Source organism: Delphinus delphis, chromosome 10 (genome assembly GCF_949987515.2).
Source record: "Delphinus delphis chromosome 10, mDelDel1.2, whole genome shotgun sequence".
In the NCBI taxonomy this organism is placed as follows: Eukaryota; Metazoa; Chordata; class Mammalia; order Artiodactyla; family Delphinidae; genus Delphinus; species Delphinus delphis.
In genome coordinates, this window is record NC_082692.2 from 54,952,773 (window position 1) to 54,965,562 (window position 12,790).

The 12,790-nt window shown below is 44.8% G+C and overlaps 1 protein-coding gene across 2 annotated transcripts in view; it reads left to right on the plus strand.

Annotated features, from left to right (window-relative positions):
* The first annotated feature begins 8,255 nt into the window (after positions 1-8,255).
* STAC (SH3 and cysteine rich domain) overlaps positions 8,256-12,790 on the plus strand; it is a 100,981-nt gene continuing 96,446 nt past the window's right edge. For both annotated transcript variants that reach the window (XM_060021380.1, XM_060021381.1), the window contains exon 1: positions 8,256-8,370. In XM_060021380.1, the coding sequence (XP_059877363.1) occupies positions 8,260-8,370 (111 nt within the window). In that variant the 5' untranslated portion in view covers positions 8,256-8,259. The remainder of the gene's footprint in view (positions 8,371-12,790) is intronic.

The following is a 12,790-nucleotide window of genomic DNA, read 5'->3' on the forward strand; positions in this document are numbered from 1 at the left end:
TCTTCATACACAGGATTACTGTTTGTCCCAGTTCTGCCTTCTTTTTGAAGCTGGATTTTTCTTTGGGTCAGGGAATATGCTGGAACTAATAAAGTGCCTGGTACATAGCAGGTCTCAACAACTGTCGATAAATAAATCAGTGAATCAGTTAAGGACTTCATTTATTTAGGCATCTCTACCTTATTTTGTAATGATCTCAAATATCTTAAGCTGAATAATAATTCTTTACCCCCATGACCATGTAAGAGGTAGGAGCAAGAAGACATGGTGACTTACTAGATAAGGGGGTTAAAGAAAAGCAAGTGGTAAAATAGGGCAGATCTTATTTAAAACCTGGGTGTTTATCTCATTGTATACATTAGCAGGTCTAACTGCATTCTAAGGAACTCAGTGATTCCACACAGTAGAGTTACTAGCCAGTCTGGGCTTCCTTAATGTCCTCAGCCATTACTTGGTAGACTTAGGTGTTGTAGCCGCTTGCATTTAGAGGAGGAAACAGGGGAGTAAGATGCAAACAACAACCACCTCCAAAGGTTTGTTGAATAACAGCTCCATTGATACCATCTCTCACTGTACCCTGCACCAAATAAGTTATCATTATGAACTGAGGAGGCAAAATTCCCATTTTTCTGGCCAACTCTGCAAGAATAAAGACAGATGAGGGACTTCCCTGGTGGCGCAGTGGTTGAGAATCCATCTGCCAATACAGGGGACATGGGTTCGACCCCTGGTCCAGGAAGATCCCACATGCCATGGAGCAAATAAGCCTGAGTGCCACAACTACTGAGCCTGCGCTCTAGAGCTGGGGAGCCACAACTACTGAAGCCCGCATGCTTTAACTACTGAAGCCTGCATGCCTAGAGCCCGTGCTCCACAACAAGAGAAGCCCCGGCTCACCGCAACTAGAGAAAGCCCGCGCACAGCAACGAAGACCCAACGCAGCCAAGAACAAATAAATAAATAATTTTAAAAAAGAAAAAAAGACAGATGAAACATAGGTATGTTTCCTAAGTCCAGGCTCTATGGGTAAGCTTGCCTTGGCTATGGAGGGAAGAAAATGGTGTTTAAGTCTTAAGGCCTGAGTCATCTTTTCCAGGCCAGTTGTCAAGTGCCTGATGGATGGCTCAGGGCTGCCAAGTGAGTTATCGGAGGAACACAGAGGGTTACAGAAGGCAGAAGGACAAAGCAGTAATATAACCCCTCCCTGGAAAACATTGTAAAGAGAATTTTTGAGATTCATTTGTCCCCAGCATGAGTCTACAAGCTTTTAGAACATTGTTCAAAATAAGTGCAAAGCTTTATGGATAAACAGCAGGAGCTATTAGATGTTTATGCTGACTTTCCTGTTCTGTGTTTTGAACATCAGTCTTACTGCTTACTTCTAGGGGTGTCACTTAAGATACATCATGATTAATAGATGCTCAACATCACTAATCATTAGAGACATGCAAATCAAAACCACAATGAGGTATCACCTCACACCGGTCAAAATGGCCATCATCAAAAAATCTAGAAACAATAAATGCTGGAGAGGGTGGGGAGAAAAGGGAACCCTCGTGCACTGTTGGTGGGAATGTAAGTTGATACAGCTTCTGTGGAGAACAGTATGGATAATATGAACAGTATCCTTAAAAAACTAAAAATAGAACTACCATATGACCCAGCAAAGCCACTACTGGGCACATACCCTGAGAAAACCATAATTCAAAAAGACACGTGCGCCCCAATGATCATTGCAGCACTCTTTACAATAGCCAGGACATGGATGCAACCCATGTGTCCATCAACAGATGAATGGATAAAAAAGATGTGGCACATATGTACAATGGAGTATTACTCGGACATAAAAAGGAACAAAACTGAGTTATTTGTAATGAGGTGGATGGACCTAGAGTCTGTCAAACAGAATGAAGTAAATCAGAAAGAGAAAAACAAATACTGTATGCTAATGCACATATATGGAATCTAAAAAAAAAGGTACAGATGAACCTAGCGGCAGGGCAGGAATAAGGACACAGACATAGAGAATGGACTGGAGGACACAGGGGAGAAGGGGAAGCTGGGATGAAGTGAGAGAGTGGCATGGACATATATACACTACCAAATGTAAAACCAATAGCTAGTGGGAAGCAGCTGCATAGCACAGGGAGATCACCTCGGTGCTTTGTGTCCACCTAGAGGGGTGGGATAGGGAGGGTGGGAGGGAGGCTCAAGAGGGAGGAGATATAGGTAGATATGTATACATATAGCTGATTCACTATGTTATACAGCAGAAACAAACATGACATTATAAAGCAATTATACTCTAATAAACATTTAAAATATATATATATACCAATATATGTATGTGCTTCTAGAAGGAGGCTTACCAAAATGCTAATAGTTATTACCAGTAGGTGGTGGAAGGTTCTTACTTTCTTCTCTATTCTTTTTGAATACTGCCTGAATAATGATAAAGCTATTGTTTTGGAAATGAACAGAAAACCTAACTCAAAGCTAATATATTTGACCAAAATCATATGACTAATAATAATATCAAAACCAGACATTTAATCCTCTAATACTTATAGAAATCCATTGAAATAGGGATTATTATACCATTTTGGACTCAAGGAAGCCAAGGCTGAGAGAGATCAAACCAATTGTCTAAGATCTCATTGCTTGTGAGCAGAGGAGCTGGGATGTTTGGAGTTCAAGTTCATGGCCTTTCCACTAAATGTAGAATAAAGATTAAAGTTGCTCTCTTCTCACTGAGATAATAACCAACTAGAAGCAGCCCATGCATGCCGTCTTTAGAGAAAAAGGCAGATCTTAACCAGAAAGCAGCTACGTGAGGCGTCGACCTTGTGCCCTTTTCTAGGCACCTCCAGTGGGAGACGATTCCAATGCAGCCAAACAGTGCTCTCCAAATATTGTCTACTATTCATGTTACTGTTGTTCTTGTTGATTGGTACTTAGAAAAAACAAGGTGAGGATGCTTCAGCTGTATCTCATTCACCTTGACAATATGAGTCTCCAAATTTAATGATTCACTTTGTAGCTGACGAGAGACCAGTCCAGAGTTGCTGTGAGGACTGCAGACAGGCGTTAACAGTTGCTCACAGTAGGGGTTGTTGTTGTGGTTGTTATTGTTTTGTTAGCTGTAAGACTTTGGACAAAGCCCTTGATTTCTCTGGGCTTGAAGGCAGGTGCATCAAACAAGGTAGCCAGAGGGTGAGGATTAATACTGGGATTCCTGGCCCTCCTTTACAGGCTGAATGCCTAGTTTGTCTCGACTTCTTGGCTATTCCTTTCAAAGTGTAGATGTGGTTATTATTTACTCTTAAGGTAAAAGAATGGAGTGGGCAATGCTTCATTCTTTGAGGACTCTCCCCGTGTCTTTCATTATGCCTCTGGCTCTCAAATTGCATCATTCCTTCCCTTTAAGGCCTGTGGCCTCTTCACCAGATCTGGGTTCTGCCAATGTTTGGGGTTCAGCAGAGCAGTGCCAAAACTCGGCCCAGAAGCAGGATATATCTGAGTTCAAATCCCATGCTCACTGTGGGACCTAGGATAATTATCTTTATCTTGCTAAGGTTTTGTAGGGATTAAGTGAAATAACATATAGAGAATGTCTATAACATAGTTAGAAGCCCAATATATGTTAGCCATTGTTATTATCAACAATCTAATTGCCAAACCCTATGCCCTTTTCATATGTCTCATTACCCATGATGACTCGGATGCATCAGACATGGAGAGCCACTCCTTTATTGAGACCCTCTCTCCTTTACCCTTGTCAGTTCTCCGCCCCCTGGATATTCTAATGATCCTCCTTTTTCCCTTTTCCTTGTTGTTTTTTTTTGTACCCTTCATAGTTATGGCTGTTTTAGTCAAGTAGTCTTGATAGTATGTTTTTATTAAATGGCTCTAGAAGAAGCCGAAGTCCATAGAGTGAAAGTCTAGTCTTTTTATCCAAGCTTGGAGCAGAGCAATGGGAGAAGGCTGAAAGCATCATATATCTCTTCTGCTCACCAGTGTTACTGCAAAAGGCAGTTGCATGTAGTCAGGAGGAGGGTTTTGGTCTCTTTACAAATGAATGAATGAGTAAATAAACCAGGAGAGGGAGCATCAAGTTCAAGTTTGTGGAGATACATTTCTGCACACCTCATACTTCTGCTGGCTTGATATTTAACCAGTAACCAGAGTGAAATGGACCATGAAGGGAAGCTACGAAAATCACAGGGTCCTGCCCCAGTCCCGAGACTTAGGATAATTATTTGCACCTTGAAGTTCCCAGCCTCCGATAGAAATGAGGTCATCTTGACACCCATGGCTGAAATGTCACCACAGCTTCTAATGCAGGACCTCCAGTCTTCTGTGAGGTCTCTCCCCAGCATCACTGGGAGTCCTAAAGGGACATCTCACACAGAGCCATGAAAAAGTGCACTTCTGCTCAGGGATGTCAGCGCTTTATCAGGTGACCTCCGGGAATCACCATCCACTAACTCCAGTACATGGAGACCATCAGTCCTCTCCACTGTCCTCTGGGCATCACTGCCAATATAGCAATGTCCCCTTAATACCAGGTCAGGGCCGGCTTTCATGACAACGTGGGATGACTCTCATCACTGCAGCACTTGGAATCAGGCATGGTCGCCTAGGTCCCAAGGTGGCAATGCCTGTGACCCAAGCCTCAAGGCATCCTACACAAATATAGTGCCATCTCCTTCTGCCAGCAGCCCTCTCCCCACAGACTGAGACAAAGCAGTATTCTGTCCACCTGCACTCCCATTCCCAGAGACAAGCTGTGGACCTAACATCTTTTGTGCAGACCCCTTACCCCCCCCCAAACCAATGAACTCCCCGTTCACAAACAGCGTGACTCTCAGTTTAAGGTCCTCTCTTAAACCAATAAAGACAAAATCCTCAATATCTAGGAGTTTGTTTGATTTTTAAATCATACTGTTTTCTAGAAGCATCCAGGGTCTTTCTCCATTCAGAGTGTGCAGGGCACAGGGAGTAACTAATGCCTAGGGCATGTCTAAACTCGGAGGCTACGAAAGCAGTCTCCTTTCATTAGCAGTTAGAGGCAGAGGAAACAAGATAAGCATGGCATGGTCCTGCCCTAGTGGAGCTCAGAGCCCATAGGAGGACAGGCCACTTCGTCATTTATTACTCAGGGAAGGATGGCATGAGAACACGGCATTGGTTTGGAAACCTAAATCAGACCAAAGGAGTCAAGAAAGGAGACTTCAAGAGTACTAAATGTTTGGAGATGTGTTTTGAAGAACAAAAGAAGTTAGCTAAATAACAAAACATGAGATGGAAAGGGATTTACGTGAAAGCAGCACACGAGGAAAGGCTTGATTAGTTTTGGCAGCTACAGGTAATTCCACAATTTCCGAGTGCCACAACTACTGAGCCTGCACTCTAGAGCCCTCAAGCCACAACTACGGAGCCCACGTGCCACAACTACTGAAGCCTGCGGCGCCTAGAACCCGTGCTGCACAGCAAAAAGAAACCACCTCAGTGAGAAGCCATGCACCGCAACGAAGAGTAGCCCCCGCTCGCCGCAACTAGAGAAAGCCCACGCGCAGCAACAAAGACCCAATGCAGCCAAAAATAAAAATAAATAAATAAAATGAAATGTATTTTAAAAAAAAAGAAAGATGTGTTGATTCTGCTGCTCCTGCCATTGTGTGCTGTTACTGTTGTGACTTTGGCTGTTACAATTTCGTCTCTATTGAGCAAACAAGAATTGTGGTTTTTTGTTTGTTTTTTACATCTTTATTGGAGTGTAATTGCTTCCAAAATTTATAAGCAGCTCATGCAGCTCAATAACAAAAAAACAAGCAACCCAATCCAAAAAGAATTGTGTTTTGAGGAGGAAGAAGCTGTAGTCATCAGGTTAGCCAGTATGGCCTGGTCGTATGAGAGGCTAAGGGTCACGGGGGTATTTAGAGCACTCAGAGCCAAGGGCCAAGTAAGAGGCTGTCACTTAGAACAGAAGCTTTCAACTGATGTCCAGGATGGAAAGAGTAATAGGTTTGTTTTTTCCAAAGGACATGAGCTAGGGCAAACATGCAGGACCAAATACATAATTCACAGGGTACAGTGCAAAATGAAAATGCAGGGCCTCTTGCTCAAAAAGTATCAAGAATTTCAAGATGGTGACAGAAGAGCATTAACCCAAGTGCAGGGCCCTGTGTGACTGCACAGGCTGCATACCCATTGTAATAGGGAAGGAAAACCTGATTCCATATTACATCTGTTCCTTTTCACTTCAACCTTTGTGTTCCGTTGTCTGCACTTAGTCATGCTGGCTCTGCACCTTTTGTAAAAGAATGTTGTCTATAGCCTGAAATATACAGCATAGCCTATTCTCTGACCTTTAAGAGTCCTTCCATATAGCAATAAAAAGTTGCAAAACAGAGAATAACAGTCGCCTTGTTAGAGGTTTACAGGAACATCCTGACCTGTGTGGATAGCTGGAAGAACAAAGAATTCTTACACCAAGAAGTTCACAACAACTAACCACGCCCTTCCTTCATCTTGCCTTTAAAAGTGCTTTGCTGAAACCCTTGGAGGAGTTTGGGAGTTTGGGGGTTTGGGGCACAAACCACCTGTTTCCTTGCATGGCCCTTCAATAAACCTTTCTCTGCTCCAAACTCCAATTTTTCAGTTTGTTTGGCTTTACTGTGCATTGGGCACAAGAACTTGCATTTGCTAACACCGTGAAACTGGCCTTGCAAACATTTATAGCTATTAAATAAAATCTGAACATAAGTTTGTAGTTTCCTGTTGGAAAATTAAGGAGTTTTGTATTTGGGGAGGGGGGAGCCTTTTAAATATCCAGATGTAGGACTTCCCTGGTGGCCCGGTGGTTAAGAATCAGCCTGCCAATACAGGGGACATGGGTTCGAGCCCTGGTCCGGGAAGATCCCACGTGCCGCGGAGCAACTAAGCCCGTGCACCACAACTACTGAGCCTGCACTCTAGAGCCTGCAAGCCACAACAGCGGAGCCCGCATGCCACAACTACGGAAGCCCGTGCGCCTAGAGCCCGTGCTTCACAGCAAGAGAAGCCTCCTCTCACCACAACTAGAGAAAGCCCATGCACAGCAACGAAGACCCAATGCAGCCAAAAATAAATAAATAAAATAAATTTATTTTTTAAAAATCCAGATGCATTTCCTTTCCCTGCACACTGAAGTTTTTCTTCAAAAGATACTGGATTCTTCTGCCCCTTTATCCCATGGGGCCATCTCTCTGTTTCCGAAAGTCCTACTAAGGTGTAGGTACTGGTTTGCCCCTCTGTAAACAGCCCTGACATCCTTGCTGTACTGCAACACCCATTTGCTCCTCAGCTATGAAGATTTGGCCTAGATTTAAGGCTCCACAGTCCAAAAAGCATGGATTTTGACGCCAAAATGGGTTCAGATCCCAGCTCCACCATTTACAGTTTAGCGACTTGGAGCAAATTACTGAGCCTCCCAGTTTTCTCATCTATAAATGCGACTGATAATACCTAGCCTAATAAGGTGGCTCTGAGGATTAAATACGGTTAAAAGTGTGACGGCTTAGCACATAAATGCACAACAAAACTAGGACACATCCACATTTTGCAGTATCCCCCTGCTTTAGTCCAAAACTGAACCGAGGAAAGAGGAGCGCCCTCAGGCCAGGGAACTCCAGCTCTGCTTCCTCCGTCACTGAACCCTATAAATAACTTGGCTAAGTCACCGGCTCCCTGAGAGTCGATATTTCTCAGGGTACAGGAGGGAGTTACTGCAGGTGGTCTCTCCAGCTCGATCATTCATTCGGGCGTTTGGTTTGAATTTTCCGTCTACTTCCTAAACCATCTCCCCGACCGTGCTGCGCGCGCCCAGCCTCCCCGGAGGGCCTCCCGAAGGCGCTGCCCACTTCTGCCCCGCTGCTCCCCGCGGGGCCCCGCGCAGCCCCGCCCCGGAGCCACCTCCCGCCCCTCTTCTCCGGGGGGCGGGCCAGCCCGAGCCCAGTCACGACTGTGCGGTCCCCCGCGAGGTGGCCGCGGGCGCAGTGGGGCAGCGCGCTTCCCCCCTGCCCGCGGGGGTGCCGGGGAGGTGGGCAGGGCCGGGGCGGGGGCGAGGCCGAAGGAGGGCGCGTCGGCGCCTCGGCTAGGATGGGAGTCCCCGGCCTCCGGAGCTGAGCAAGCCGGCCCGCGGCGGGGAGGGCGCGCCGCAGGGAGGCTAGCCTCGCTCTTCCTCCGGGAGCCCAACACCTTTCCCGCGCCGCCAAAATGATCCCCCCGAGCGGCGCCCGAGAGGACGGCGTGGACGGGCTGCCCAAGGAGACGACGAACGCCGAACAACCGCCCTCTCCTGCATCCACCGGCAGCCAGGAATCCAAGGTACCGCGCACGCTTGCCCCGAGAGGATACAAACTCACTCTCCTTCTCTCCTCTGTCCACCTTTGTTTCCTCCCTACTGGCGCTGGCGCCAGAGTCTGAGACGCGTCCCCAGTTCCTCTCAAGGACTGTACCTCCCTTGAGACTTGAATGTACGGCAGGACTCTCTGATAGCGATGCTGGACCACATCCCTGGAGACCCAGCTTTCTTGCCCACACAGCCCGGGGGCTTTGCGCAGGGCTTCCACCCTGCGAGCACCCGCGATTCAGTAGACTCCTGGTTCATATAGCTTTCTTGGGTGGTGGTGGCGGGGTTGTTCTGTGCTTTGAACCTGCATGTACCCAAAGTGCGTGCAAGTATTAGGTGGCTTCTGAAGGCTGAGGGACAAACAGCCGAGGGATACTCCTCCAGAAAAGCTGGGGCACTTGCGGACCAGCAGAGGTTTGCCTGTATCCCAAAGGTCTGAGACCCTTTGCTTAACAGGGCTCATCACTAACCTCAGATACAGTTCATTTCAGAAAAACTAGGGAAATGACGCGTTCTCGGGAAAGTTGATGTTCCTCTTGTGGAAGTTAATCCTCGGACTTACACTTGCTTTCATGAGAGTTACACTGACATACACAAAACCAACCCCGCAGCACTTCTGTCGCTGGTACACTTCCTCTGAAACTCTCGTGGGTGCCAGGCACATGTTTGGAAATCTTGGAAGAGGATAAAGTAAAATGCGGCTGCTAGCTGTGCGATGCCAAATGGCATCTCAGCCGGGAGTGAAAACCATAAGATGGAGTTTGTAGTTATATGGATTTTTTAAGGGCAGGACTCCTGGCTCTTTATCCAGATCTCCTTTGTGTTCCCTGGATGTCTTTGGAATGTGGGGCAGTTCCTGTGTAGGAATGAAGGAAAGGAGGATGCCAGTCTGGAGGGCAGGTCAGATGGGGCAAAGAAGAGTCCCATCCTTATCTCCCTTCACACACATCCCTGGAAGCCATTGACAAATCAGCAGGATCAAAAGCACAGCTAAGGGGCTCTCAGTTTAAGTGATGCTGCCCACTGTGTGTACCCCAGCCTTCAAAAGTTAGCCATCAGAGATGCTAATCCAAGACAAAGAGCTTTGCATTATCTTTATTTTATTTTTTGGATAAATATCTGACCTGAAATATGTGTTAACTTTTCTAAAACACAGTTGGAAATGGGGGCAAAACCCCACCTTCCAGAATCATTGTGAGGCATAGTAAGTACAGTGTAAGGACTGTACATCCCAGTACAGTGTAAGGACTCGATCCATGTTTACCCTTTTCCTTCCTGAGATAAGGAGATGGGATCCATCTCACCATAGATGATTCACTCCAAATCCATCTCACAACCCCTACACATGGACCGTTACCCCTCCGACCGGAAGTTTCTGGCTCTCTCATCATTGTCCATCATTGACCTTCATTCACCTAAGTGATATGGGGTAGTGGCCACTTCAAAGGTGATCTAGAATACTGTAAATGAATGCAGCTAAACTCAAGAGAGAAACTAGTATTCAACTTTTTGAATTGGGCCTGTTGCTCTGCAGTATGTACGTTCTGGAAAGCGCTTAGGATTTGCTTATACAGAAGCACAGTTCAAACACACTGTATGGGCTTGCTATTTATAGATATCCTAATGTAAATTCTTTGGCAAAGCAAAACCTACGTATGTAATACCCGTCATTATCCACCAACTTATCTGGTTTATGGTTTTGGATCTGCACACGTCAGTTTTTCTCAAAGTGTATTTGTACATTCCTAAATTTGCTGTCATGGCTTAGGTGTTCTTAATCAGTGGAGATGGACTGTGGGGGGCCCGTGAACCCCAAGAAATTGAATGCAAAATGTTGTGCCTGAAGGTGAAATTTGAGGGGGGGCATAGTGTTTTTGATACTCTCCAAGGGGCCCATGCTTCTAAAAAGGCTAAACTGCTGATGTGGAGGGGTTATGGTAAGGGAACATTAGGATGGCATGAAACAGGGGTAGTAGAGGCAGGCTCTATTTATTCTGCACCAGCAGTGCCACATTTTAAAGCTTATTGACGTTAAGAAGGATTCTCCACCTTGAGGATGAGCGTCTGGTAGGAGAATGTGGACATGTAGTCATCCCATCTTACTCTCCTCTGAAGTGGTTTGTTTGTCAAAATACCGTGTGGGACAGCATGGTTCAGCCCCTCTGGACAGTAAACTTTCTCAAGAAAGACTTTTAAAATTAGTTTTTTCTTTTATTTTATTAAAGCCTAGTTGACTTACAGTACTGTATTTGTTTCAGGTGTACAACGTAGTGATTCAATGTCTTTATAGATTAGTCATCACGCAAAGTTATTATAATATTATTAACTACATTCCCTGTGCTGTACATTGCATCCCTGTGACTTACTTATTTTATAGCTAGTAGTTTGTACCTCTTAATCCCCTTCACCTCATTCACTCATTCCCCCCACCTCCCTCCGCTCTGGCAATCACTAGTTTATTCTCTGTATCTGTGAGTCTGTTTCTGTTTGGTTATATATGTTGATTTGTTTTGATTGTTAGGTTTCACTACACATTTTTAAAATAACTTTTTTCTCTCATGATAAGAGTAACAAATACTCTGTGGAAATTTGAAAAGTCCTGAAAAAAAGTTTTAAAAATTCCCCACTGGTCCAGTCCAGAGACACCTACTGATATCTTGATTGTATATTTGCCTCTTTTCATTGATTTTTTTTTTTTTTTCCGGTACGCGGGCCTCTCACCGTTGTGGCCTCTCCCGTTGCGGAGCACAGGCTCCGGACGCGCAGACTCAGCGGCCATGGCTCACGGGCCCAGCCGCTCCGCGGCATGTGGGATCTTCCCGGACCGGGGCACGAATCTGTGTCCCCTGCATCGGCAGGCGGACCCTCAACCACTGCGCCACCAGGGAAGCCCTTCATTAATTTTTATATTTACACAGTTGAGAGAAAAATGGTGAGCATCTACTGAGTGTTTGGTCTGTCAGGCACAACTTGACCCTTCATAATAACCCTGTGAGGGAGATTCTGCTATTATTTCTGTTTTATGGATAGGGAAGCGGAAACTCAGAAAGGTTAGGTGACTCCTCCACAATTGTATAGTTAGTTGAGTGACACAGCATGGACAGGGACCCAGGCAGCATGGCTCTGGAGGACAAGTTGTCAACCACCTGCAGCCGTCTCTCATGCCTGTGTACTGTTTTACATCCTGTACTGTTTCACCTAACATCCTAACCAAGTATTTTATATGCTACTAAAAGCCATTTGCAACCATATTTTGGTCTTCTCATCTTAAGAAATCTTTGAAAATAAATTGAGCTACATTATCATGTGAAACGATTAAAGCCCAGTTCTTATACAGCTTCTTTGCATTTGATTTTACTACTCTTTCCCTAAAAGTATATTTACAGAAGTGATTAAATGGAATATCACAGAACCATCTGGAAAACCGGGCCACAGCAAACCCTTTGGTCTAGAGGGTCCATTAGAGAAGAATGATAATGATTCAATGCCCTGAGCACGTAAAATGTTTCCGGAAGTCCATTTCTGCAGATTCTTTGGAATGCTAAATCATAGAATATTAGAATTGGAAACACTGGAGATGATCTGTTCTGGGTATTTGTAAAATTATGGTTAATTTTTATTGTGTAAATTTATTTTATTATGGAAAATTTCAACACAGAGAAAATACTATAAAGAACCATCATGTACCTAATCACCTGGCTTCACCAATTATCAGTTCATGGACAATCTTGCTTCATCTGTTACCCCCAGCACTACCCCCACCCCTCCCCATGCACACTGGATCATTTTAAAGCAAGTTCCAGGCATCAAAGCATTTCATTCGTAAATATTTCCAGATGCATCTCTAAAGAATAAGGGCTCTTTTTGTAAACATGACTACAATCCCATTATCACATACTCCAGGTGTTTTAAATCAAGCGTCAGTATATTCTTTGGAGGTCCACAAGTTGTCTTTGGAATATCTGTGAACAACCAGAACTTTCAAAATTGCTTGTGTACATGTATATGTGCATTGTCTGGGGAAAGGATCCATAGTTTATACCAGCTCAATAAAGTGTTTGTAGCCTTCAAAGTTTATTTAAATGTCCCCTCCCTTTTTTTTTCCTCTGTTGAGTAAATCGAGGCCCAGAGAGAGGTAGTGACTTGCCTAAGATCACACAGGTAGTTACTGCCAATAGTCTAAGGAAGGTCCCCGTCTTGGACCTTGGATACCCCAGCACAATTTCCTCAGAGTAAATTCCAGTAAGCACAAGTCATAATCTAGTTTATGTGGTTTTGTTTTTCATAAAATTAGTCTAGTTGAAAGAGTTTGAAAGCCACTAATGAACCTCACCCCTGTATCTTTCCACTAACTATCCCAGAAAGACCACAATCTAATTTTTTTTCTAAGTGCTT